The sequence below is a fragment of the Manis javanica genome, chromosome 1 (genome assembly GCF_040802235.1).
Source record: "Manis javanica isolate MJ-LG chromosome 1, MJ_LKY, whole genome shotgun sequence".
NCBI classification, from domain to species: Eukaryota; Metazoa; Chordata; class Mammalia; order Pholidota; family Manidae; genus Manis; species Manis javanica.
The window spans coordinates 183445343-183473052 of NC_133156.1; the positions used below are offsets into that span (position 1 = coordinate 183445343).

The window sequence follows — 27710 nt, forward strand, 5'->3', positions numbered from 1 at the left end:
CTTAGACGTAGCTGGAGGGTCAAGAAGTTGGATCAAACCATCCTTCTAGTGAATCTTGTATTCAGATCCCTCCATCTCACAGCTGGAGCTGGCTGACAACAGATTGAAAAGTATCTCCCTAACTTGTCCTCAGTTGAGAGACAGCACATCTACACTGCATCATCTGTTTCACATCAGAAACCACAGAGGCAAGGCCAGTTGTCCTGAAACCAGGATACTGGGTTTCCTTGGTGGTTTCAAAGGCTGCGAGATTTCTGATTGTGTCTAGCATCCTCTCTATTGGAAGACTTCTCTGGGAAACGCCTCACTTTTCCTCCCCTCTAGTCCCCTCCTCTGCCTTATCCATGGCCTAAATCCACAGGGAACATGATTCTCCTCTGCTTCCTCTCCTCTGATGCTCTCCCAGTTGGAGAGTGAGACTTGGGGTACATTAGCCCAGGCCAGTGAGATCAGTCACTGACCAAAGCTGCTCCCTGGGAGCCACTGTCAGTAAAGGGGTAAGGAGCACGGCCCTGCAGCACATTTCATGACAGATGAGAGCTTACTGTGTTCCTCACCTGTCTGAGTTTTCGGGTGGCTGGGATTCATAGTGATGGCAAAGGCTGGCTGGGAAGCGAGCTTTCATCTGGCTTACCGTGCAGCCAAGCTGATGGGGCAGTGTGATGCCAAGAGCTGAGGAATCTGTGGTAGGCTGAGCTGCGTCTCCTCTGCATTTGTAGAAAAGTCCATCCAAGCTGCTTATGCCATGGCCTTCCTAAGACAAGGATATTTTACTTAAACTTTGGGAAACAGTATGAGTGGACAACTCAGAATTGGAGTAAAATAATTCAGCTTCATACTGTTGTAATTGTCACCAGCTGCTTTTCTAAAAAAAAAAATAGACTATATATTATATATATAATACATAATTTTTTAGAACACTTTCAGGTTTATAGACAGAGTGGAAAGTGCAGAGTTCCCATATATTCCCTTACCCAACCCTGCATAATTTCCCCTATTACTAACATCTTGCTTAAGGTGTGGTACATTTGCTGCATTTGATAAGCCAATATTGATACATTTTTATTGACTAAAGTTAATATTTTTTTTAACTAATGTTAAATGTCAATTAAACTCCCTAGTTTACATTAAGGTTTATTCTGTGTGTTATGTATTCTATGACTTTTGACAAACGTATAAGGACATGTATCCCTCACTGTAATCGCATACAGAATACTTTAATGGCCCTAAAATCCTCTGTGCTTCCCCTCCCTTCCTCTCCCAAACCCCTGGCACCCACTCATCTTTTTATTGTCTCTATAATTTTGCCTTTTCCAGAACGTACTATAGTTGGAATCACACAATCACAGTAGATAGCCTTTTCTGACTGGCTCCTTTCACTTAGTAATATGCATTTAAGATTCCTTCATGTCTTTTCATGGCTTGATAGCTCATTTCTTTATGTTGCTGAGTAATATTCCATTGTCTGGATGTTCTACAATTTATCCATTCTCCCACTGAAAGACATATTGCTTTCTTCCAAGTTTGGGTAGTTATGAATGCAGATGCTGTGGGCATTTGTATGCAAGTATGTCTGGGGGCATAAGTTTTCGATCATTTGGGTATATATGAAGGAGCTCGATTGCTGAACCATATAGTAAGATTATATTTACTCCCAAACTTCTGTACCATTTCATCAGCTGGTTTTAGTTCCTACACCACTTTCATTTAGATGAGTCTGATTTTTCTAGCCAATGCTTCAGAAATACACCGAATACTAATAATCCAAGATCCTTTTCTCACTGAGCTTCCATCTGGGACTGAAACATGGAAGGCTGCCACCCACATTCTTCTTTTTGTCATCCTCCTATTCTTGTTAGAACAGAAACCATCCCAGCAGAAAGCTTCCCCTTTTCCTTGCTCCCTCTTTCTTCTTCTTATCTCTACCCTTTCCCCAGAAAAAGTAAAAGAGGTAAATAGGGAAAGGGGCAGGAGGAGTGTTGGAGAATTCCCATTTTTCCATAGAAGAGCTACTATATCATCCCCAGGTGTTTGTCTTTCATGACTGTGGGGATGAGTACATGATGCTCCCTACCCCTGACTGTGGGGACAGGCATGCCTTGCTCCTTACCGGCTTGTCTCCAGACAGCAAATGTCTTTCTGTACAAATGTCCTGTGCTTTCAGGACATTTGCTAAGCAGCCTTCCTACTTGTGGCCAGAAGAACAGACACTGGCCCAAGGGAAATACATTAGGGGCCCTAAAAGGGGCAGTAGACCAATGTCCTATCACCACTCCTGGTGTTCTATCCCTCTTGTGGCTCCTGGGAGTCTCTTCGGAACCCTGCGACTATATAATACTGGGAGTGGGTTTGTTTGTGGCTTGTCAGTCATGTTACTTTATAAGTAGGCTTCATATTGTGCAACCCAAATGCTCCAGGTTAATACAGAGAGACAGACAGATGAATGTAAGAGTAGAGGGAATTACTGATTGGGAAGGGAGCAGCCCAGTTAAATGAAGGGAGGCTTCCCGGAGACCATTTGCAAGGCTCTAAGGGCTGGCCCTGTCCATACCTGTGATTGCCAGCTTTCTCCATTTCCTGAGTTTTGGGTGTTTGCCCATGTGCAGCTGGGGGCTGAGTGACCTGTGATTGGAGGGACTTTCCCAGTTGGGGTCCAGAATTTCTCAACAGGATGCACCGGTAGCATCTTAGGTGGGATGTGGTCCTGTGCATTACAGCAAGTTAGCATTCCTGCTCTCACTCCTAATTCCAGGAGTGCCCCCAGTCATTGTGACGGTCAGAAACCCCCCAGTGGTGAACCCCTGGGCCAGTGGTGGTCTGGTCCAGGTCTCCCAATGGAAGGGGGGCCCTCTCAGCACCCCTGCCCACCTCTCGTTCGGGTTCTTTTCAGCACCTGGGACTGCACTGGTCACCCAGGCCTTTTCTCACTTCTCGTCGTCCTCCTGCCCCTCACATCCAGGGCCCAGTCTGCAGTGGGAGGTGGGTCAGGAAACATGAGGTTGAGAGAACTTCAGGGTGGCTCCCTCTTAGCTCTTAAAAATCTATAGTGCTGGGGATTTGTGTCCTGTGTTTGAACCCTGCTTCTCAATCAAATCCCTTCTCTGGCCCAGTGAGTTCTCCCAAGGGCTGCTCTGTGGGCAGCCTGAGAGAGCACAGAGCGCAAGGGAGGCCTGGCCGCCGTGTCGGGCCTCAGTGCAATGCTGGCCCCTCCGCCCACCGCCCTCTCCCAGGCTGATGCTGCATTGGTTTGAAATTCTGCCAAGTCCCACTGGTATTTATCTTGGCCTAAATCCCATACCTCACAACGCCTTCTGCAGGGTGGTTCTGGGGGTGTCCTGAGTGGAGTGGGGGAAAGGGATGGGTTTGTCATCACCCTGCTATTCGCATAGAGGAAGTGGGGCAGAGTTCAAAGCTCACTTATTTTTTACCTCCTCCCTGCCTGGAGCCTACTTCCTCACCGCTCACTGGGAGTGATGTGTGCATACAGCCTTGACAGAGCCCAGGGATGGGCCTGGCTGTGCTGGGGCTGCTGAGAGGCTAGCCCTGCTGGTGTGAGATCTGGGCAGAGCCACTGCTGACGGTGGGCCTGGAGGATGCCAATTCTGGGGTCCCCACAAGGCCGAGAGAAGCTGAGACAGGGCTAGTTGGCCTCCGTGGACCTGGAGGAGGACTTGTAACATCCCAGTGGACACTTCTAGAGCTAACATTTGATTCCTGAATTTCCTGGCAACCAGGTCTCTGCTCAGCTGGTCCTCGGTGCTGAGCCACTGCACCTGCTGCTTTATCCTGGCCTTGTCTCTAGTCCACTCCCTGCCCCTCTTTCCTCTGGGACTATGGGAAAGTCAAGCATAGCCCTTTCCACAAACACCTTGATGCCTCATATCAGTGTCAGTCAGCCGGAACCGGGTTTCAGAGCAGCTTAATTTGGCACAGTTTCTTGGGACCTCAGAGCTCAGCCCGGTAGAGCCTGTTGGTGATTCAGCAGCCAGCCAGCCCCAGAGGGCTTGGTGATACCCGCCCTGGTAGCCCAGGAAGGGGGCTGCCAGCCAGCCAGCCAGCCAGCGTGGGAGCAGGCCCTGTGGAAGAGGAAGTTTGACTCAGTCCTCAGCCCTTGGTCCAGGTCTTTGATGAGGCTTTAACTCTGCTGAGGAAAAGACTGCATCCTCCTAACAAGGAAGGGTGGAGCACAGGTGTGCATGGATGGGAGCGGCATCAGGCCTTCCTGGCCCAGAGGGGATGCTCAGCACATCCTGGTTACCTGGATAAAGATATTTTGCCCCTGTTTGATATTTGCTTTATAGGAGGGGTGTCTTCTCAGACCACCCAGTCAGTGAGCAGCGTTGCTCTATAAGGTTTTGAAGTGGGTGTGGGCATTGGGGAAAGAGAGGGGAGGATGTTTGTGTAGCAGGGAGAGGTGTTGCCTTGCCAGCTGTCCTTAGAAATAAAGGTATCTCAGCTGGCAGCACCCACCTCCTCCTGTGGGGTCTTTGCCACTTTCTTATTTAGTCATTTGTTTTCTGATGCTTTCCTGGAAGTCAGGAAGAGCATGTGTTACCTGTACAGTGGCACCACTTCTCTGATGCCTGTGCATGTGGCCTCAGTCCTGAGCAATAATTAGGACCTCAACTCCAAGGAGTTCAAAGCACTTTGCAAATATTCCCATTTGTCACTTGAAGTTGACACAGGATGATAATAATCAGTTCTCCTAAATCAGAGATGGTGGGAAATGTGGTCTGGGCTGAGAGAGGACGGGGCAGCAGAGATGGGCCCGTGTAAGTGACTGCAGTGGGCTCTGACCCAGCCCAGGGGCTGACGGGTGTCAGGAGGGGACTGGAGAGAGCATACCCACGGGAGTGGTCAGGAGGGCATTGGGGAGGATGTAGGGGTCAAGTGGGCCTGGAAGGCTGGGTAGAATTGAGGTGGGGGCAGCAGGAGGGCTTTCTAGGCAGGGGATCAAGTGAGTATATGTAGGAGACCTGGACCCGGGAGGCACATCTGAATAAGGGGCTTGACTGTTGAGCATGGGAGATACTCATGGAATAGGTGAGCGCGTTTGCTTCCACTGAGGCTCCTCCTCTAGATTGCAAACTCCTTGTGGCAAGTCCTGCCTGTGCCTGGAGAGCCCCTGGACATGTAATGCTCGGTACCCACTCGTTGGGCTGGCTCTGAGCCACCCCGTGAGCTCTGTGGCCCTTTGTGCTCCCTCTGCCTCCTCCTTGGTTCACCAGGGGCAGGTCCTCCTCTTTTCTCCTAAAAGTTTCAGGAAAAACCTACAATACAAGGATGTAAAAATTGAGTGTTTCAAGGGTCATCTCGTTGGGTGAGCAGACAGCTCAGGATCATCTTTGCATGCAGACTTACCCCAGGCTCAGAAGGATGACCCTGCCCACTCCCCCAGTGTCTTCTCCATATTCTAGTGAGACTAGTTAGCATCATTATGGACACAGAAGATGTATTTTAACTCACCACCCACCTGAATGACAGTGCAGCCAGACATTTATAATAGACTTCAACGTAAATGGTTTCCAAGAGCTGGAAGGATTGTTTCTCACAGGAGTTTGGTGCAGATGTGGGAGTGTCTGCTCCATTGCTGCAGGGCTGGAAGAGTAGCTGCCACCCATCTAGCAGGCACTCAGTGAGTGCTCACCCAGTGGATGGATGCCAGGGTTCAAGTTTTCTTCATCCCCACTGAAATCAGCAAGAACCAGAATGTAGAGCTGTAGCTGGGGCTCTAAGATAGAAGTGAGGGAGGAATTCCTATTGGCTGGTTTTCCCATTCTCCATCTACACACGCTCAATGCTCACCCCCTCCCGCTGTGATCTCAGAAATTTATGCAACATACACGTATCAAATCCTAAGTAGGTACTTAGCATTATGGCAGGTGTGAGGATGGAGGTGAACAAGGTGTGGTTCCCGATTGCACTGGAGGGGGAGATGGAGAAGATGTGAATACAAAGCAGAATCAAATAAGGACTGCCCTGAAGAAGAAATGATTATTTCTGACACGTGATGAGCCTTTGAGAGGCAAATTTGATTTCTATGGGTAGAGGAAAGGGCATGCGAATGTGAGAGATCAACGTAATATTAACGGTAACTTTCAATAAGAGCAGCTACCAGTTGTTGCACGTTTATTATGTGTTACTCAGTAAACTACACGTTTCTTGTGTGTCCCCTCCTTTAATCTTTGCAGAAATCCTGTGCAGGACGTGGATAGCTTTATCTCTTTTTTTTTTTTTCAGTGAAGGAAAGCAAGGCGCTGGCAATGAAGCAGAGGGTCACCCAGCCACAGGACTTGAGTGAGGACCCTAGCAGTATAAGCCCAAGGCACCAAGTAGCATGAGGGCAGGTCACATGCAGGGGAAGGGGGACAGTGCCAAGCAGCTGGGGTCAGAGTACTTGACTGGAGTGGTAGTGGTTGGGAGGAGCCAGGTGGGAATGGGGCTTGGAATGGGGTTCTGCACCTTAAATCTCTACTCCGGACTTTGGACTAGCGTCTGTGAGCAGGAATGTATGGGGAGCTGAGAGGAAAGGAATGCCGTGGTCCAGCAAGCGCTTGAGGAAGTTCACGCTGGCAGCAGGAGCAAAGGTAGAAAAGCTGTTGGCAGGAAAACCAGTTAGGCAACTATTGTGATAGCCCAGGAGAGATAATGGGGCCGAACTGGGCAGCAGGCAGGAGGGATGCAGGGGGATGGATGAGATGGACAATGTGGGGGCAGGGCATGTGGGAGGCTTTGGCTCTGTATGGGGTGAAGGGTGGGTGACAATGGTGGGGAGGACGAGGAGGTAGAACAGGTCCGGGGATGGAGACAGATTTATTTTCGAGCACATGGTTTGAGGTCTGGGCCTCTGGATGGTGAGCTGGTTTGGTATGGTGGTTGGGGGTGGAAGCAGGGCAAATGTCTCTGGGGTCTGTGTGATGCCTTAACCCATCTGCCTTTGCCATTGTATAGAAGATTCCATTTTCCTCTGACTTTGGGACTCCATTTCATTTCATGTCACCCTTGCAATAGCCATATGAGGTATCATCCTCATTTATGGATGAGGACACCAAGGCTCAGCGAGCTTGGGTACTGTAACCAAAGTCACACAGACAAGGAGTGGCAGAGCTAGGATTTGAACCCAGGTCTGATGGCAAGGCTCCTTCCTGCTCTGCTGTAACAAACCCTGAGTCAAAATTAGAAAATGGTAGAGGGTTGCAGTGTCGGCACCCACCTGGCCGTCTTTAGGCCTGCTGTTAGCCTGCATTCCTCATCTCACAGAACATACCTGGCTCATATCCAGGAGAGAAGAGGAGGAGGTGGTTGGCGTGTCTGTGTTCTTGGGCTGTACTTCACAGGGTAAGCAGAAGCAGACCAGGGCCAACTGGGCCCTGGACAAGAGCGTGCAGTGTCTGCCACTCACAAGCTGGGTGATCTTGGGCAACTTACCTAATCTCCTGTACTTCCACTTCCTTACCTCCCAAATGGGAGCATAATGGTGCCTATTTCCTAGGACCTGCTTTGAGTATTGAATGAGATGGTGCCGAGCACGTAGTAAGTGCTCAAGCAAATGGTGCTGCAGTTTTTATTAACAACGCTCTCAGCCCCAGTGATAGTCCTGTGACTGAACCATGTGAGGAGAGAGCTTGGGAGGCCAGTGCCCTCTACCACATGCCCCTGGCATAGAAATGTCTTCCTTGTTAACTTGTCCCATGTCATGGCTATGTTTGGGCACAGGGTCAGGAACTCAACTCCTGTGGCTCTGCGACTATAACCTGCCCCCTCCCCGCACAGCTGGTCTCCTTGCTCTGCATCAGGACCTGCCACCTGAAACGCAACACTGACCTGGTTACATCATTTCTCCATTAGACTTTCTCCCAGGGTAGCAGGGTCCAACCTGTGTTTTGAAAGCAGTGTTCCAGGTGCTAGGATGACGAAAGAAAGAGCCCTCAGTCCCACGGGCCCATCTGCCCTGGGTGATTCATCCCTGTGTCACATATTTCTAAACTCTCCTTGCCATCCCCAGAGTTTCCCTGATCCTGTCTGGCCAGTTATTCTACAAATTCCTCTGCAGTTTGCCTGGCATCTTCTGAAGCCAGTGTCGCTGGTGTGTCTGTAAGGAAGGGCAAATGTGACTATCACCTCTTGCCTGGAAAGAAAACATGGCCTCGCTGAGGACCCTCCTTCTCCACTGGGACAATGGGGATGCCACGGACTGCTTTCTGCCATGGCACTTAGGGATGTTACAGCTGGGCTCAGGCTCATGGTGCCCTGGCCCTGCCAGCTTCCCTCCATGCCCCGCCTGCAGGGTGTTCCTTTTTCTTTCTTCATCAGTTCTTACTCTGAAACCAACACCTTCACTAGGCTATCAAAACCTCTTGCATTTAAGAGTACTGATAAAGTCATGCAGTACTGCAGATTTTGTTATGCAGTTCAAATCCTGCCCTGTTTGCAGAGAAAATTTAAGGGAAGGAGCGCTAGTACCCGTAGCAGCAGGGTCTGGATTCTCTGTGACCCATTTGCACATGTTTGCACTCACATGGCTGCCCCATGAGTGTCCCCTGTTGACCTCACGCTGAGCTGCAGGCTTGTCATGTCCAGGTACCCCCACCACTTCCTGAGCTCCTGGCTCTGTCCCTCATGACTCCCAGCCCTGAGCATGAGAGGAGGCAGGAGAGGAAGGAGGTACCCTGGCGACCCCCGACACACACATACCTTTCTGCCTCTCTCGCCACCTCCTCCAGTCCAGGACGTCCTTCATCCAGGGACCTGCTGTACCCTCACTCCACCTTCCCACATCTCCCTGACACCAAAACCTCCCCACCAGCCCTCCACCCCTTCACTCAGGCAGCCTGGCATAGGAGATCCCAAAATGGGTGAGATGTGGTTTTTATCTTCTTGGTCTTGGTTTCTAGGAGGAACAACTGATCCAAACAATGGTGTCAGTAGGAGCCTAGAAAGAAATACTGGCTGTTGCAGAGGCCACAGCAGGACAGATCACTCTGCTGGGTTGACTGGGGCCTGCGGATGCTTCTCCCAGATCTGGGCACTAGACTAAGCAGCTGCAGAGGGCTGATCATAGGTGGAAGATGATGTAGGGTATCCTATGCTGAAGGCCCAACCTGGATCCCAATCCTGTGCCTGAGTGAAGGGCTGGCAGAAGGCAGAGGGTGCCCTGCAATGTGGCCCAGGGGCAGGTGGGGGCCCAGCACCTCTCTGCATTTCACATCAGCACCTCAGCTGTTGGGTTTCATGACGGCTGCATTCAGCACACTCACAAGATAAATAGCCAGCCCCTCTTTTGACATTCTTTCTGCTGGAGACTATTACATAGCTCCAAACAGCTCAGCTACAAGCTCAGCAGCCCTGTCCTTCCCTGAGGGCAGGCCTGGGTCCCCCATTCTCCTTTGAGGGTGCTGCCTTTCACAAGATGTCCTTCCATTATATGTGATTTTCCACCAAAACCTTTTCAAAACCTCACCGCCTCCTTTTCTTCTCTTTTCTTTTTGAAGTGCACGATCCAGGGATTCCCCTGCATACAGCATTTAAACAGAAATGAGATGCTGGCCAGAACAGCCTGAAAGGTATTCCTGCCCCAGAGAGAGGTGGCTGGCCCTGTGGCTGGCAAGGTCCGGCTTCGGAACTCAGGCGAGAGTTGCCTGTGGCCGCGGCCACCAAGCCTCCATCTGAACTGTGTGTGGTCTCCCTGATGCCCCTATGGTCAGTGGTTGTCCCTGTGGCTGTGCTGTCCCCACACAGGTGCTCTAGCAAAGGATTTTGTGTGTTTCTGATGAGCCTCGGAGCCTGCCAAGGCCACATTTCTGAGGTCTTCACACAGCCTGGCTTTTCCAAGCACAGCCGTGGGGCTGGCAGCCTGGGCACCTGGGCTTACACAGACCAGGCAGGCGGGGGTCTGGATGTTCACACCCTTGGCCCTCAGCAGACCTTACTCGTAGTAGCAGGAATTGGAGGCAGTGGGAAAATCCCAAGAGGCAACGGATGTGGCCTAGAAGAGAGGGATCAAGCCTCACTGCTGGGCCTGCTGACTGCGTTTGGGCTCACTGGGGTCTGTAGCTGGTGAGTGCATGCCTCCCAGTGGTTCGTGATGTGCTGTGGCCAGAAGGACTGCCGTGTGGCATGGGGATTAAACATGGTCTTGGGCATAGGAGTTGGACAGACTTGAGCTTGAATGTGGCTGCAGGAGCTTGGGAAAATTCCTAACTTATCTAAGCCTCAGTTTCCTCATCTATAAAACCACACATTTCAACAGGCTGAACCAGAAGGCAGGGAGGCTGGGAAGCACCTATATCATGGGTGATGAGAAGACAAAATAATATAACACATGTAAAGCCCAAGTGCTGGCCTAGAACTATACCTGCCCACCTGCCTGAGAAATGAGAGGCCTGCCTCCCGCCTGTGGTCTGGGACCCTCTTAGCAGGTCACTACATGCAGAGAAAGCAGAGGCCTCACCTCTCATCACAGCGCCTCAGCTGAACGTATGCCTGAATGGAGACTGCAGAGAGAAACCCAGGGCATTCAGAAGTTTTCTGCATGAGGATGTGAGGGTGCAGGAAGGACTTCTTCTTGTATTGCTCAAATTGTGAATAAAAACCCAGTGTCTTTCATCTGTGGAACACAGTAGTTTTGCAAACTCTGATTAGTCCCCAAAACACCTTTGAGTTTGGCAGCTGATGGCTTGCAGGTAAGGAACAGGGGGTGAAGTAAGTTGCCCCAAGGCTGAGGAGCAGCGCCTCCACACGCCCTGAGAGTTGGTGGCCGTATCTGCCTGTCCTGGCTGCATCTGCACAGTATGGGTTTGCTTTCTTGGTTTTGCTTAAGCAGAGGTTGACCTGGAGCCCAGGAGCTGTACTGACTATACGTTTGCTGACTGACAGGATATGGAGCAGATGGCAAGGTGATTCATTTGTCATTCAGGGACAGTTTGTGACAGGCCAGTGGCACTTCCTCTCTAGAGGTGTGCAAAGCATCCTGTGTCAGTCTTTATGTTACTACAGGTCCCTGGCTGACTTTGGCCCAGAGTGGTTTGTGGTAGTGCCAGCAAAGTGAAATTGTGATGGGTCTCCAGCTGACAATGTGGAACCACTAAGACTGTTCCTGGCCATGACAGGAATGTGTCACCTCTCTGAGCCTGTGTGGCTTACAAATGCAGCCATTTAGCTACATCTAAGGGAACCCAAAGAACCATGCTTCCAACATTCATGACTGTCAAGTAGCAAGAAAGAATTGCACAGAGAAGATGTGTGATTTTACTAACTTCCTCTCCTTGCTCCCCAGTTTTGCCCAAATACCTGATTCAGGACTCTGCAGGGGCATTTGGGAAATCCATGCCCACGTCCAGAAAAAGGGGTCTGAAGTTTATGTGACTTTTCTTATTGCAAAGGACTTAAGGAAAGTCATGACCATCATTGCTTTATCTGCCCCAAATGTGTTTCTCCCCTAAGACTCAAGGGCTTCTGCGTCTGTACCTGAGTGAAGAGGGGAAAGGAGCCCTCACAACCTGCACGGCGGGGCTTGCACTGGGCCTGTGCAGTGGCGGGGTAACAGAGCAGAGCTCTGCATGCTTTCTGTGCTGACTTGATTCATCTGCTTCCTGGGCTAACCCATAGGTGGCCCAGCCCTGCACAGCCACCATGGCATCTTGTTGCATTTCGGTTTTAGGAAGTCATTCTAACTTAGTTCATGCTGATTGCATAACTCATAAAAAGTTCCTTCTTCATTGGAATTTTGTGGCCATTTCCAGAAATCTCTAGTACTGTAATGTGAGGGCACATAAGGTCATCTGCTGGCAGAGGCAGCTCCATGGGTATGTAACCTGGGTAGTCTCATAGAGTCTCACTCTGATGTACCCTAAGCTTGGGGTTTAATGCTGTGTGGTTACAGTCTTGACATTCTTAATAGTTTTACCTTTAAATTTGTATCTTGTAAGTGAAGTCCAGTGGGACAATGCGGGGTACACTGTGGAGCTTGAGGCCTCAGCAACCATGACCACACCTACTGCCACCGTTCTGCCTCCCTTGGGGAGGTTCTTGTCCCTGCCACACTCTGCCCTTGGCAGGGCCTGGACACAAGAAAGGTTGGGGTCCTGGGCTGGCACCGTCCTGGGCTGGCAGCTCCATGGCATGTTCAGTAGGTGACTAGACAGGGGCGAGCCTCTCTTCTACCCACTCTCCAGGGACCTTGTGCATCCCTGAGCAGATGTAACAGTCTTCGGGGTCAGCTGTGCTCCTTGGGTTGGGGCAGCTGGTTCCTGGAAAGAAGAGTACCTGGTTGGATTTCCCTGTCCCCAGCGGGGTGATGGCGTATCCGTCCAGTTGGCAGCTGGAGGGGAGACCCAGCAGTCAGTGGCCACATGTGAACTTGCAGACTTTGTTGCTGGGGCCCCTGTGCATCTATGAGGCACTGTGCTCACTCTGAAGATATCCTCATACCTCAGAGTGAAAGGACATGAACAGCACATAAAAAGACGTCATGATATATGTAATTATTGAGTCACTATGTTGTACATCTGAAACCAATGTAATATTGCATAGCCACTATATTCCAATAATAAAAAATAAATAAAAATTACATAGGACATCATGACATGCACAACAATGTGAATGTGCTTAATGCCACTAAACTGTACACGCAAAAGTGGTTAAAACAGTAAATTGTATGTAGATTCCACTGCAATAAAAAAATTTATAAGGTATTTAAAAACAAAATGAGAAACACCATGACAGGTGGAGAGACCATGGAAAAAAAGGAAAAATATTTCTATTTAGCATGTTTAATGACACCTTTTTCCCACTTTTCTGAACAAGAGGTCCATTTTCATTTTGTATTGAGCCCCCCCAAATGATGGGGCCAGGCCTGCCTATGGGCCATTTTGTAGAACTGCTCAGTCTTTACCTTTCAAGGGGCCTGCCTGTGAACCCTGGAGGTTGTTTGCTGAGCAGACTCTTACCATTCCTCTCTTGTCCCCTCAACAGGTCTTTTGTTGGCTGTGTGCCAGGCCCTGGAGAACACCACGTCTGCCCTGAGTGGTGAGTCCTGTCCCCTCGGTGTGGGATGGTGCGTGGAGCATGGGAGGGGAGCAGACCCTAGCTGGTATGTGGAGCCTGGGCTCTAGGCTTCCTCAGGGACTCCTGCATGCAGAGCTGTGCAAGGCCATCCCCGAGCCCTCTCTGCCCTCTGTCCTAGGGCCATGGTCATGCTCAGGAGGTCTTACCTGCAGTGTGAGGAGGGCTGTCCCACAGTCCCTCAGGGCTCGCCCCCTTCCATCTCTCTGTTCAGACAATCAATGTGGTCTTGCATTCTGCAAAGTACAGCCTGCAGGACCCAAGAGCTCAGATCCAACCCTGTTGTTCTAGTGTATGTAGCAATCCATCTGAAAAAGGACTTGGATTTCTGAGCCTTCTTATCTGCGTCTGCCTGGTGATCTTTGTTCAGTTATTTTCTGTTTTCTCTTTTGACATTGTAGTAATGTTTTCCTTATTTCATTCGAAAGATCATAGACCAATATATTAGAAAGTCTGGAAAATGGAGGCAGCAAGCTTCTTGTGATCTGAGTACTCCCGACACGCCCACTGTTCCTTGCACATTGCTTGGCCTTTGTGCATGGGCACTGGTACTTTTATACAGCTAGTCGTGGTGAGGAAGCTACTTATTCCTGCTTTTTAAACTCAAGGTTTGGAGTTGTGTGTTTTTCCATGTTGCTAGAAATTCTTAAAATTTTTTCTTATAAAATGTCATGACATTCCATTAAAATGGACATGTGTAATTAAGCACTCCCCATTAGGTATTTATGTTGCCTCCAGTTTAAATTTTTATGCCACATCTTTGTACATGGCAGCTTCTTCTTTTGCATTCTTTCCTTAGGACATATCTCCAGAAGAAGAATAAATATCTTTAAGGCCCTTGTAACAAATAGCCAAATAGCTTTCCAAGTGAATTGAGCTGACTTTTGCCCCAGCAATGCATGAGACCGTATCTCCCTAGTTATTTCTGGGAGATGTCAGGGCACAGTTTCCTTATGTATTCATAAGCTCTCTACCCACGCTTACAGTGGCCCCGCTACTTTGTCAGGTCCTCTCTTCTTCTAGACCATTCCTCCAAATACTGAAGGTGACGCTGTCACGTCTACCAGGTACCACTGCTTCTGCAGCCCTACAGTCTCCCCTTGGAGGTGTTAGCCTTGATGCTCTTGAACCCTTAAGGTGTCCATGGTGGTACCTCAGAGAATACTTCCCTTTCGCTGTGTTATGCTTTGCTCGGGCTGGGGGTGAAAGTGGAGCAGTGCTTCTGGGGTCCAGGTTCTACTAGAATTTCCCTGAAGCAGTTCTTTCACTTTTTAATTACCTCCCATATCACAAAGGGCTCCAATGTGAATATATTGGTGGGGAGGGCGGTGTGGGTTAGTGACCCCATCCTGCTGTTCTCAGAATTGTCCCGACTTCCTGGGATGCATTTGTGCCCAGGTATATCCTTAGCCCCTCCTGGTCCTCACTGTTGACCTCAGGTGTGGCTCCTGCCGAGTCCCTTTGGGGTTTCCCAGTGTCCCCTGGGCAGACATGGGAAGCCCCGTTACATTTACACAGAAATGACTGTCCTTGCTACATCCGTGACCAATTCGTTCTACCTTTCTGCACTTGCTCCCGTGAGAATGTGTCTGACATGAGTGCCTGAGGTTTCCTCTCCCTCAGTGTGATGTATGTTCAGAAAACAGTTGTCCAGCCCTACTGTGTGACACGTTACCCTGTAACTGGCTGAGTGCCACTCTGTGGCCCAGTGTGGTGGGCCAGAGCAGGGGCAGAGTCACAGCTTCTAGTGCCCTTGAGACCCTTGGGTTGGTTGGTGGTCTGTGGAGAAGGGAGGTGAGCTGCCTGTCTGGCTTCTGCCTTGCTCTCTGTTGGATGGGTCACTTAGCTATGGGACTTGTGCCCAGAGAGGCTGGTGGAATAGCTCTTGCTGTTTTTACTTACTCTTCACCCTGCCCCACTGCCCTAGACATGAGTCCAGAGAGGGCTGGGCCAGGTGACAAGTCCAAATAGTGATGACCTTGTCATACCACCCCTCCAAGGTCTCAGGCTTTGCAACTGAATTGGGCCTGTTTGCTTAACTTTTCCTTCCTTTAGGACCTTCCTGTCTCCTGGAAGAAACCTCAGGCCCTGGTTGGCCTTGACCACCCACACTCTGTCCTTACCAGACATGGCTGAAATTCTGTCATGGGTACAGCTCAAACTGGGGACCACCCCACCTGCCACATTTACCACCCCATACCATCATCAGTGAATGTTTCTCAGACATTTACTTTGGGGGGACACTGGAGGGTTGCGTGCCAGAGGCCAAAGGTCAGGGATCCTGGGTGTTAGGTTTAGCTGGTCTCAGTGTTGCCAAGTCCCTGGACAAGTTACCCATCTGGTTCCTGTTTGGATCTTAGTTTCCTCATCTGTTGGATTTGAATCAAGAAAAGCCTGTAAGATTTTTTTATATGACCACCCTGATGGGACAGTAAAGGCTATTTGGAAACCTTTGTTGAGAAGGATTATAAGACTGCCTTATAAAATTTTAATGCTACACCTTTCCAAAATGATCAACTGGTGATGCCTGCTATGGACCCAAGGTTGGGAAGTGGTAGTGTGACTGACTGCCATGTATTTAATTCTCTTGGAACCAGATGCTTATTTTACATTCCAGTTGTAACATTCTAGTTAGTGGGACTACACAGAGGAGCAGTCCTTCTCTGTCCTTGTCCTCACAGCACAGGAACCCATAATGAGAGCCTCAGAATGACATAAGGCAACCTCGGCTGACTTAGTGCACAATTTAGAAAACAGTTGTTACAGGAGTAAATAGTCTCGGGGTTAGGACAGAAATTTTGTATCTGGTTGGTTGTCAATTTGTAAAGCATGTGGAGAAACATTAGCTGGAGGCCAGGCGAGGTGGCAACACACAATTTAGAACACCTGTCACACCCTCCCAAGGAAGGAATTATGACCTATCTTCAAAAGCCACCTTTTAATGTCCCTTCAAGTGCACCAGGACAGAATGCACCAGGTTAAGTTGCTGGGTAGCTGCTTGCTTAACCCTCTGAAATGTTGCACAGTTACCAGGCTGGTTCTCATATTTTCATGAGACTCACCGTAATGACGGAGGGGTGTGGTGCGGGCCTTGCTCGGGCACCTGGGAGCCAGGCTCCCTCTACTATCTGCCTTCACAATCTGATTACTCAGGGTGGCTCTTCAAACCTCTGAACTTCTGCTTCTTCCTCTCACCTGTGTTTGAAGACACCCTCCTGGAATTGGGGAATGTTTGAAGGCTTGCTTAATTTGATGTCTAGGAAACTTTTCAGAAGTGATAGAAAGAATTGGAAAATTCATGCCAGTATTATTCATGGGGAAGATCACCACTATTATCTGGCTTAGAGAGATGGTGGCTAGATTTTGGTGGGGACACTGGGCTTACCCTTGCTGAGAGGGCAAGTTTGGGCCGGGGGTGCCTAGAGGGAGGGCAAGTCAGGTTAGAGGGAAAAGTCTTTGAAGGTGTTGCTTGTTTGGAAAACAGGCAGAACATGGGTCAGCCGGCAAACAAGGGAACAGTTTATTGCTCATCTCACCTAACAAAAGCTCTTCAGAACTGCAAACTGCTTCCCCATTCCATTGTCTGGAGTTTTCCCATGTGGAGCTGAAGTCATTCTAAAATTAGAAGGCTCACGTGTTCCACCCAAGCACTTGGTTCACTGTTCCAAATATGTGTCTAAGCACAAGAGCCTTGGTATGTCTTAGCTCAGGGATAAGACGCATGTATCTGCATGTGCTAACACGCTTAGACATGCTGGGAGCCTGTCCCCATTCTGCACCATCTAAGCAGAATGCTTAGACGAACATGGAACCTCAGGAGAGAATGAGGGATTCTTTCCTTTCTTTTCTAGCATTTATCCTTGTCATTCAATTCCTCATTTCACCTTCTACTTTTTGCAAATGAAACTGTGCTGCATCAGAGGGAAGTTTACTCAGGGAAGCAAACAGGCCCATGGGATATGGAATCAAGGATCAGAATTCTGACTCACCAGCTATGTGATCTTAGTGGATCTCCTCAGTCTCCCTGAGCCTCCATCAGTAAAATCGAGGAGTGGAATTAGAGCAGCATCCTTTCAAACTGTGAGTCACAAAATCACTTTAGTGGGTCACAACCAACATTTTTTTTTAATGAAATTAAACTGCTTAGAATAGAGAATTTCAGAGTGCTTTATGTGAAGGAAAGACAGGTGATGTTTCAATGGACTCTTGCTTTCATTATAAATGGACTCATTTATTGGAATTCTGCATCATTTTACTTGTATAAGCTGCACGTATATTGCATCCTCTATAATTTCCAGATTTGATTTCTTTAATGCAAGAGCTTAGACCCTGGCAGAGTAGGTACCATAAATCATTCTAGATCTGTACAGTTCCCCCACACAGCCCTAGTCTTTTGTTGTTGTCTTTTCACCCCTAATTTGACAGCAGTTCCTTTAATCTACTCACCTTAATTAGGTGTTCCCAAAGCACTCATAATAGAAACAACAGCTTATGCACAGATATTTTGTTAGTTTACGTAATATACAATTAAATTACGTAAATACAATAATGAGTACAACTGACGTAAAAGGTTTGGGAACAAACACAAATGTCTCTTGGTAAATATTCAGCATAACTGGTAAAAAAAAAAAAAGAGGAAATGGGCTAGTAAACTAGAATAGCCAAGTAACTGAGCTTTTGCAAGCTGAGGGCATTAGATCTAGGTGTTGTAGCAAAGGAATGCAGAGGATGGGATTGGGTAAATTGGGGGCTTGGTTCAGTTGAGCTCAGTTAAGAGGACATCTGCATCTTTGAAAAAAACAAGGCAAGAGAAACAACTCAAGAATTTTTAAAAATCAAGACCTATAAAACCCTTACTGTTCTCCCACTTTTTAGTTTTTGACATTTATTTAGCATATTTATTAAGTTCTGTGTCCTACCAGGCATGTGCCAGGCCCTGGAGATACATGTGAGAATTAAACAAGCCCAGCCTTCAGGCAGCATAGGGTCAGGTAGGTAATATTGATGGTTTTACAGATCAAAGTTAGTCATAAACATAGACAAAGCCATGATCTACCAAGATGAATTTCTTTTAAGAAAACACCTGCTTCTACTATCTCCAGACTTCTCATTTTTAATCAAAGTGCCAAACCATAAACTTTGTATTCTCTTTGTTAAACTGCATCTTGCTCAGTTGGCGCATGGTGCTGGGCTGGCTTTTCATCTGACTAGTCACTCTTCTGGGCTGTGGTTTTCATCTGTGAAGTTGGCAAAGAGGGTTTCTGATTCTCTGAATCTCTCTTCTTGGCTTCCTGTCTTGACAGTTATGGCCCTACTTCCTTATCAGAATGTGTAATGAAAGGTGATTTCACACATCTGACCATTTTATCACTAGGTTGCATTGACTGAAATGTTTCTTAAATACCAAAACATGCTAGGGCTAAACAAGGGGAAAAGCAGATAAAAGGAAATAGGCCTGAGGGCTTCTGTTCTTCCCACACGTGCCAGGTAGCCTGGAGTTCCGAAGAATACTTTTCTTCCCAGTTGTCACTTAGCAGCCTGGTGAGGATTCTCTTTTCCTGGGCCTTTTTTTCATTCTGACTTTAAGGGGCTTGGGATATAATGAACATCTCTCCCTGCCTTGCATGGTAGGTCTGGAAGGCATTGTGGAAATCTTGAAACCAGAAAGTGTTAGATCTTACTGCAAAATCTGCAACAAATGAATCTTCCTGGTGCTCTGAGGCATGACCAGTGGAAATTTAATCATGAGTTACGTAACAATCCATGGGAGCCTCTTAAAATTCTGGGTCTAGTGGGCCTTCCGCCTGATAGATACCCTGTTAAATATACACAGCCTAGCACAGCAAAAGGCTCTAGAAACCTATACGAACATCTAACTGAGTTGGAAGCCGAGATGGAGGGAGGAGTCAGACTTTGCGGGGAGAAGAGAAGCTTGTTGGGGTGAGGAGGTGAGGCTGGAAGAAAGCAGTAGTCAGCTGAGGAAGGCTGTGCCTGAACATTGTTCTGAGGCGTATAGGTCATTATTGTGAATGTTCTAGGTCACTATTGTGAATTGTGCATTGATCTAGTCACAGACAGGTGTTTCCTAAAAAACTCTTCACAGATTTATCTAAAATGGCTGTGTTAGTTGGCTTATGAAACACAGGGGATGAAACCGATAGGACACGGAGGTCACAGATCCATGTGGATAAAAACACAGTCCTCCCACTCTTTGTGTGCAGTGCTCCTGGTTGCCAGCTGCTGTGGGTGTTTATGCAGTGGGGGTGGTTTCTAGGTAAGAAATTCTCACATCATGCTCAGAGCTTATGCCTGACTTGATTTCAGCCTTTCATTAGCAGGTGAGGAAATTTTGCGGTGTTCATCTATTTAAACTGGGCTCAATGGAAAGGTGCCTTAAAAGAAAAAAATCATAAAAATTTGATAACACAGTGGTTGCAGTAGAGTCTACAGCCAGATGCCCAAGGTTCAAGTCTTAACTGCGCCCCCCTTGGTGACTGTGACCTTGGAAGAGTTACTGAACCACTCTGTGCCTCAGGTTCCCCATCCATAAAGTGAGGATAACACCAGAGGCTACCTTATGGGATCATTATGAAGATTAAACGAGATGACATATCTAAAGCCCTTGACCAGGTGTATAGTAAGATCTATGTAAGTATTTGTTATGTAAATCATTTCATTTGGATTTACAAAGAGAGTGGGAAAGCAATAACATACATGTAAGAAATGGTATCTGATGTGCCACAATGCCTGAGCCAGTTGGTGGCAGGATGAGATTAGAGCGTAAAGTTGCAAAGGGCCATAACAGGGTAATCCGTGTAACTCAATGCTCAGGAGTCTGCCCTTGAACCAAAAGAGTCAGTGAGACAAAGCCCCACTCAGCCTTGTGGGAAGTGCTATTATGGAACCTGCCAACTCCAGTAGATGCCAAAAAAGTAAGCTTCCTTTTAGAAGTACAGCATCCAAAGCAGAGGAAGCACCGTTTGCCCCTTCAGTGACAGGTAGGGAAGGATGTGGGATGTTGTGCTCTGTTCTAAGCAGCAAGATTTAGGAGGAACAGAAAGAACCAACATGGAAAGATGTAAGGCCAGCTGAGGCACCAGAAGGCAGACAAGGAAGATGTAGGTCCTGGCTCCCAACGCCCGGTGCCTGGCACGTGTCACAGGAGCACAGCGGTGAAAACAGGCACGTGCTACATGGAAGCTCTTTGACACTGTCATTTAGAATAAAGTACAAATGCCTTGCTCTCATTTCATGTGAGGGGTTCAGGGGAGGTTGATGATCACATGTGGGGACTATTTATAGGAATTTATAATAGAAGAGTACACTTCAAATTCCCCTTTTGATTGTAATGATTTAAGAATCTAAGCGAGAGCATGTTAAAAATGTATAAAGAGAGAGAAATAATTAGACAATTAAACTGAGAATATACCTAATTGAGGAACTAGAGCTACTGGGATTAAATGGCTCTTAGGATTAACCATCCGAGTGACAACATGGAAGAGAAGCATATCTTTCCAAAAAAAAAGGAAAAAAGGGGTTCTTTGGTACCCTTGAGAAAGAGGATATTATACTAAAGGGATTTTTGGCCCAATTTGAGTTAACTTTTTTTTTTAATATTCTTATGATTGAATGTGAGGCTTTTACTGCAAAGTACCATGGTGGGCATCAGAAATGGACAAGGGACAGTCCCTCCCTGAAGCGATGGACGTGAGGAATAGAACAGCAAACCATTACTTGAATGACTGCCCACCAGTTATAAGTAAACCTGGGTCGGGAATGACCAGGTGCAGGCCGTCCCCTGCCTGAGGGCCCTGAGGAAGGTGCCCTGGAGGAGTGTATTTTTATTCTGTGCTCCACCACCGTGGAAGGCCTTCCCAGCTTGGGAATCAGCTTCAGCAACAACAGGAGGCTTAAAAGTGCGTGTTTGGAGGATCCTCAGTAGTTCAGAACCAGGACCTCTTGTCTGTGGCCCATGGAAAAGGATATGGCCTCCGGATCACTTTTCCATGGATGAAGTTTAATATTTGTTGAGGATTCTGATGCCATTCCATGTGTATGCCTTGGTGTGACTGTCGGTTATGCCCAGAGTTGGCTTCTCGAAAAGGACGATGGGCACCTTTGATCAGGGCCCAGTGGAGGAGGCTCCAGACAGCCTGTTGTTACTGTGCTTGAAAGGAGGAGCGGAGCCAAGCAGGCCTGGCTCCTCACTGGTCACATTTCAAGTTAAAATTATCAACCTTGGTAAAGAGCGTTGGTACTGTGGAGCTATTCAGATACTCTGATAAAAAGTTGCGCTGGCCAGTTAAGCCAAAGGAATTCTTCAAAGGTATCCTTTTGCCATTAATACTGCAGGTTGACCTACTTTTTTAAACTTGGCTTAAGTAGTATGACTTCATGAGTAAATATGATCCCCTGACCCAGGATGCTGTTTGGGAAGAGGGCTTTGATAATGTCAGTATTTTTAAATATAAGTGCATTTTCACTGGTGTTCAAAGGCTTGTATAATTAAAAATCTGGCACATGGAGGGTCCTCAGTTCTTGGTTTGTTTTTAAGTGACTGAGTGCCCAGTGTAACCTCCTTGAAACCAGTGTGTCTTTAGAAGCTCTGACAGCTGTCTAGAGCTGTGCCGTTCACAACAGCAGCCACGACGGGCTATGGAGCTCCTGCCACGTGGCAGGTCCAAATTGAGAAGTGTTTAATTTATAACACAGGTAACAAATACATATATTTATATTATCTAAAATATAATATGTAACATATAACACAAATATTTTTTTAAATATTAAAAAAAATTTTTAATATTTTAAAAATACCAGATTTTGAAGACTTGTCATTCTTTTTATGCATTACCTTATTAATATATGTTTATATTGGTTGTTTATTGACATGACACTGTACTTACTATATGGGGTTAAATAAAATATTTAAATCAATTTCCCTTTTTTCCCCCAAAGGTAGCATCTAGAAAATATAAAATCACCTCTGCGGCTCACATTTATTCCTCCCCGACAGCACAGCTCTAGAACCTTGCAACACATGTGTCCCCACTCACCTCACTTCCCTCCATCCTGGGTCTTTCCCAAATGCCAGATTCTTGGGTCATTGCTCCACAGCCTCAGCCCAGTATTTTGCGGCAGCCCAGTTGTCTAATGCTTTCTTGTGGAGCTGTACCTGTGGAAATGTTGACTTGTCCTTTAAGGTCTAGGTCATATATCTCCTCCTTCAGAAAGCTTCTCTGACCATCTATGAGCAAAATGAATGTATCCCTCTTCTGTCCCATCTCCTTGTTTTTGAAATATGTGTTTTCCCCTGCTACTATCTCCTCTCTCATATTAAGCTACTTAAGTAAAGGGGACTTTGTCTAGTTTATGTCTATATAAGATGAATATTTCTCAGTGCCTGACACAGTAGGTGTCAAGGTTGAGTGACTAGATGAATACTGGCTCCCTATAGCTTACCAGCTATGGTGAGCCACTCTGGTTATCTCACCCCCTCTTCATATTATCTTGTTTGCTAAGGTTTAATATTCTGATTTGGGTTAGATTCTGAGATCTAAGCAGCTGATTTTTCAGACAACCTCTCGGGCTGCCATTCTGTAACCTGGAAATCGCCTCAGAAGTTGATTTGCTTATAAAAATACCACATTGGCTTTCTTCTACTGACAGAGCTAAGAGTTAATGCTGGAATAAGCTGCTTTTAATTATTTTTCCTCTTGTGTATAACAAGTTTCAAGGCAGAATAATACAAGACTACCTCACAGGAAATAAATGCAATAACACTTGAGAAAATACAGATTGTGCATTTGATATGAATTGTTCACTTTATAAAAGGATAGGAAAGTCCCTCAGCCTAGACAGCTATGATATAAATCCTTTGAAGTGATTCTTACTGGTACAGCCAATACTGCTGAGGTCCTTGGCAGCGAAGGTTTTATGCCAAGCATCAGATTACAGGCTATGCCAGCCTTTCCAAAAGCTGGAGCCCCTTCCTTCCTACCCATCAGCCGGGGCCTCCTCTCCCCCACTGGTTCTTAGTCAGAGGTTGGCAGGGCTGGAAGGCCATACACCCAAGAGAAAAGATGCTCGGGGAGCTCAGCTCTAGTGGGTAGGGACCACTGGGGTAGCCTTTGCACCTCCCACATACGAGGTGCAGTTGTGATTTGTGCATTGGTGTTAGGTCTAGTACAGGCATTGCAGAGTCACTGAATTAAACAGAAATGCTTAGCACTCTTAAAATGAGCCTCCTTAGGTAAGAGCTCTGTAGTATACTTTCTTAGAAATGAGATAGTTGAACATGAGTATTTGAGCTTCTGGTTTAAAGTGCCACCCAATGCAGCATCTCCCACGACACCCTCAGTGCAGCGGCAGCAGTAACAACGTACTAGCAGAGTAGGACCCAAGTGCACTCCTGCCCCACGAGGCCCTGCTCGTGTAGCCCTTCCTCCCTCTCCAGCTGCAACTCACATTTCTTTCTTCTTCACTCTCTGCTGTCACTCTCCGGCCTCCTTTCTTTTTCTCAGATGTGCTGGACGCTGCTCTATCTCTAGCCTTTGCACGTGCTGTTCCTTCTGCCTGGGAACTCTTCCCCCGTTTTCCACATGACTGGCTCATTGGTGTCCTTTGGCTCTCAGATCCCCTTCTCAGAGTGATTGTCCCTAAATGGTGACCTCTTACCACAGCTCTCCCTCACACTCTCTTGGTGTCCTGCATAGCTCTCCCTGCTATCTGTAATGATTTCATGTGTTTATTTCCTTATCACTTGCCTGCCTCCCCCAGGAGACCTAAGTTCCTTGAGGGCAGGGATCTTGTCTGTCTAGTTCATTCATGTATCCCCACTGCCCAGCACCATGCTTGGCCCAGAGAAGGCACTTGGTATTTGAGTGAAGAAGGAAAGAAGGGAAGGAGGGAGGGAGGACTAAGCACCACCCAGGTGCTTTACACGGTCATCACATCTTTACAACATTCGCCGTTGATACATACAGAAACTGAGGCCCAGAGGGTTTCAGTGACTTGCCCAAGGTCAGAATTAGTAACAAAGAGCTAAAATTTGATCTCAGTGTACCTGCCTGTCAGTTTGTGCCACAGTCAGGTCTGAGGTTATGGTTCATTCTTAAGCTTTATCTTATTCTGTACTTTCATAGATTTATTAGTAGGAAGTATTTTGTTTATTCCTGTGGCTCAAAACTTTTTTTACCAATGGCTTTTTAATTAGGTCATTCCCACAGTTTTGTGCAAAAGAACTTGGTGGTAACAAGGATGTGCTCTGGCAGAAGCACGTTTTGAAGGGAATTGTAGACATCTGCTTGAGCATGAGGATCATGGATGATTCTATTTGAGAAGTAAGGCACATCTTAAAGTCTAGTTTTTGGAAAGCAAAACAATAAAAATAATTACGGCTGCAAGTGGAAAGCAGGGCCAACCTCCAGACAGCATCGATGATGCTCTGGTAGCTACACTCTTCCCCCAGCAGCAAAAGCTTCAGAAGTTCACATGTGTGGGTGTAGCGGCAGCTGTGCAGTGTTGCTGGGATATGTGCAGCAGCCAGATTCCTACTAGAAGGGACAAAGGGTGCTCAGTAAGCTCTGGCTGGAAAGTACATAAATTACTGCTTTTATAGTATATATCTGGAAAACACATACAAACCACCAGAATGCCTATTAGAAATATTGAGAGTATCTTAGTAGGCTGCAAGTAAGCAAATTAACAATCAGTGGGTTTTTTTTATAAACCGTCAACCAATTGAAAATATCCTGGGGATGATCACCTTCAAAATAGTTATAAATTATAAACATAGACCACATAGGAATAAACTTTAAAAAATGTGTTCAAAATCTGTTTGAAGACTGCAATAAGCCTTTCCTTTTATGGTAATGTATTTGACTAACGAGACCTCTGCCTTCATAGGAAATGGAGTGTTAGAAAAGTGTTAGTTCTTCCCTCCCACTGTTAATTTAAAAGGTGGAGGGATTTGTGCTAATATTAATAAATAATATATAAAGCTGCACTATTTAAGATATTGTGACACTGGCACAAGCATAGATACATTCATGAGCCAGCATGGAAAGCTCCAGAAGAGAGCCAATTACACATAACAGGTTGATGCAATAAAAAGTGGCATTTCACATCACTAGGGAAAGAAGGGATGATCTCACAAATGATTCTGGAGGGTCATAGGCTAAGCAATGAAAAAGAGATAATGTTTAGATATGAAAACCTAATGGCATAAGAAAATAAGTTCTAGCTGATTGGAATATTTTTTAAATGAAAGTATAAAATTTCTGTGAGAAAATGTAGGTGAGTATTTATATAACTTACAAAAAAGGAGAACTAATCAGAACATTGAAGACAGAAACCGTAAAGGAAAATAAGTACATAAAAACTATAATTTTTCGAGCATCACCCAAAAAAACACTATAAAGAAAATCCATAGGTGATGTTTGCCATTACTGAAATCCTGAACAGAATGTATCTTTAATATATAAAGTACCCTAACAAATAACAAAAAATGTAACACACTAGTAAGAGAATGAGCAAATTTTTGAATAGCTAAGTCACAAAAACAGCCATGACCAATAAACAGAAAAGGATGTCCAGCCTTGTTAGTCATCAAAGACATGCAAATTAATGAAAGATATCATTTTCATTGATCAACTTATTTGCGTACAAAGTGGACAAGATTGGAGACTTGTATTGTTGGGTGTGTAAGTTGTTACACCTTTTATGAGAGCCATTTGGTAATACTCACCATAAGGCTTTAAAATGCACTGCTTACCTGTTGACCCAGAAATATTATCCTAAGGAAATAAGCATGGGTATATTTTTGTCAAGTCTTAGCTACAATGATGTTCCTTACAACAAGATATTAATCAGGAAAACGCTAAGCATTGAGATGGTGAGAGGTGCAGGGGAGGATTTAGAATTGCTTTGAAATGGATGGGCAGAGCCTGTGTCCATATTCCTGGACCACACAGAACATTTAGTGCTCAAGTCACTGGCCAAGGGTCAGGTGAGGTGGGCATGTAAATGGCAGTGATGCATTTGATGGTCTGTTGTTTGGGTTTGTTTGGTTTGTGTTTTTTTTCCATTTTGATGGAAGTTTTTCAGGGTTGTATCTTTCAAATTTTTGTGAATTGGGGGCCAAATTTACAGTTTAGCCATTGAACATCTGCTTAGGTTTGGATAGTACTAGTGGACATAGTCACCTGCTTGTATTTCTAACTTGTGTTGGCCTTCGGATTATAATTGTACAAACAAGGAGTGTAGGCTTCCTCTTCCTACTGCTCCACCCAGTTTTACATTTTAGAAGGGCCGTCAGACTTACATATATTTTTCTGCAGACAACAGATGATGAAACAATTCCTTTTCTTTGGTGTGGGAGGGTGCATAACGGCCCCCCTCAAAGATGTCCACATCCTAAGTCCCAAAATTTGTGAATATGTTGCCTTACACAACCAAAGGTACTTTTTGAATTAATTAGATTAAGGACCTTGAAATGGGGAGATTTCCTGGATTATCTGAGTAGACCCATTGTGATCAAAAGGGCCCTTGTAAGAGGGAGGCAGGAGAGTCAGTCAGAGGGGGAGGGGAGGGGAGGGAAGCAGAGACTGGGGTACTGCTGCTACGAAGCAAGAATTCTGGCAGACTCTAGAAGCTGGAAAGGGCAAGGAAATGGATTCTCCCTAGAATCTGTAGAAAGAACCAGCTGGTAACACCTTAATTTTAGCCCCATAAGACTCATTTCAGATTTCAACCTCCAGAACTATAGAATGATAAAGTTGTGTTATTTTAAGACATTAAGTTTGTGGTAATTTGTTATCACAGCAATAGAAACCAATACATTTGAAAACGATGGAAAAAATTAATATGTTGGGAAAAGATGGAAAAATCAAACTTATACTTGAGCCACAGTTACACGTTACTTGGTTCTGGGTGAGAAGTTGGGAGACCTGGATTCTGGTCACAGCTTTGGGAGATCACCTCTCTAGATCTCATTTTCTTCATGCCTAAGGTTTGTTTCTTGCTCTCAAGTTCAGCTCCTCCTTAAGCATGTGTTTACCACCATTAGATATGTCATTGTTATGACCCTGATAAGTATGGGTGAGGCTGGTGAGTAGATTTTAGTGTATTTGTTTTGGATGCTGGCTACACTGTTGTTAGCATTTTCCTCTCTGGTGTGTGTGCCTGCCTACGTGGCGTGTTCTCATATGGAGGATCATGGAATACTGAAGTAAGTGCTATGAAAGCAAGTGAAAATGCACAGCCAGGTTAGAAGCCAATAGAGCTACGACAAATGGATGGCCAAGTGCAGCCGAGATAGGGCTTGCAAGTCTCACAGAGCCTCCCATGGTGATCCGATACCTTTCTACAAGGATTTTCCCTCCTCTTCAGGCCTTTTCTCCAAATCACTGCAGTTTTGCACATCTGGAATGAGAAGTTTGAGGTTCTACTGGTCCAGTAAGTCCCTGTAGTGAAATGGCCCATGTGTCTGCCATGACTTGTCCTGCGGACCCACAGGATCTGCCCTGAAAGGAAGGGGCCTGCGTCAGTCTTCTCCTCTCACATGCTGTCGGTTCTCTGGTCCACAGTCAATGTTGCTAAAGAAAAATGGTTCGAAACATTAACAATGAGAATTACCATGACACCACAGA

At 46.5% G+C, this 27710-nt stretch overlaps 1 protein-coding gene across 3 annotated transcripts in view; it reads left to right on the forward strand.

The window, feature by feature from the left end:
* The window catches only part of TGFA (transforming growth factor alpha), a 102009-nt gene that overhangs the window by 28351 nt on the left and 45948 nt on the right, over window positions 1-27710 (forward strand). For 2 of the 3 annotated variants that reach the window (XM_036998275.2, XM_036998276.2), the window contains exon 2: window positions 12973-13026. The exons of the other annotated variant lie outside the window; for it this stretch is intronic. In XM_036998275.2, the coding sequence (XP_036854170.1) occupies window positions 12973-13026 (54 nt within the window). The remainder of the gene's footprint in view (window positions 1-12972; window positions 13027-27710) is intronic. 3 annotated transcript variants of the gene reach the window in all.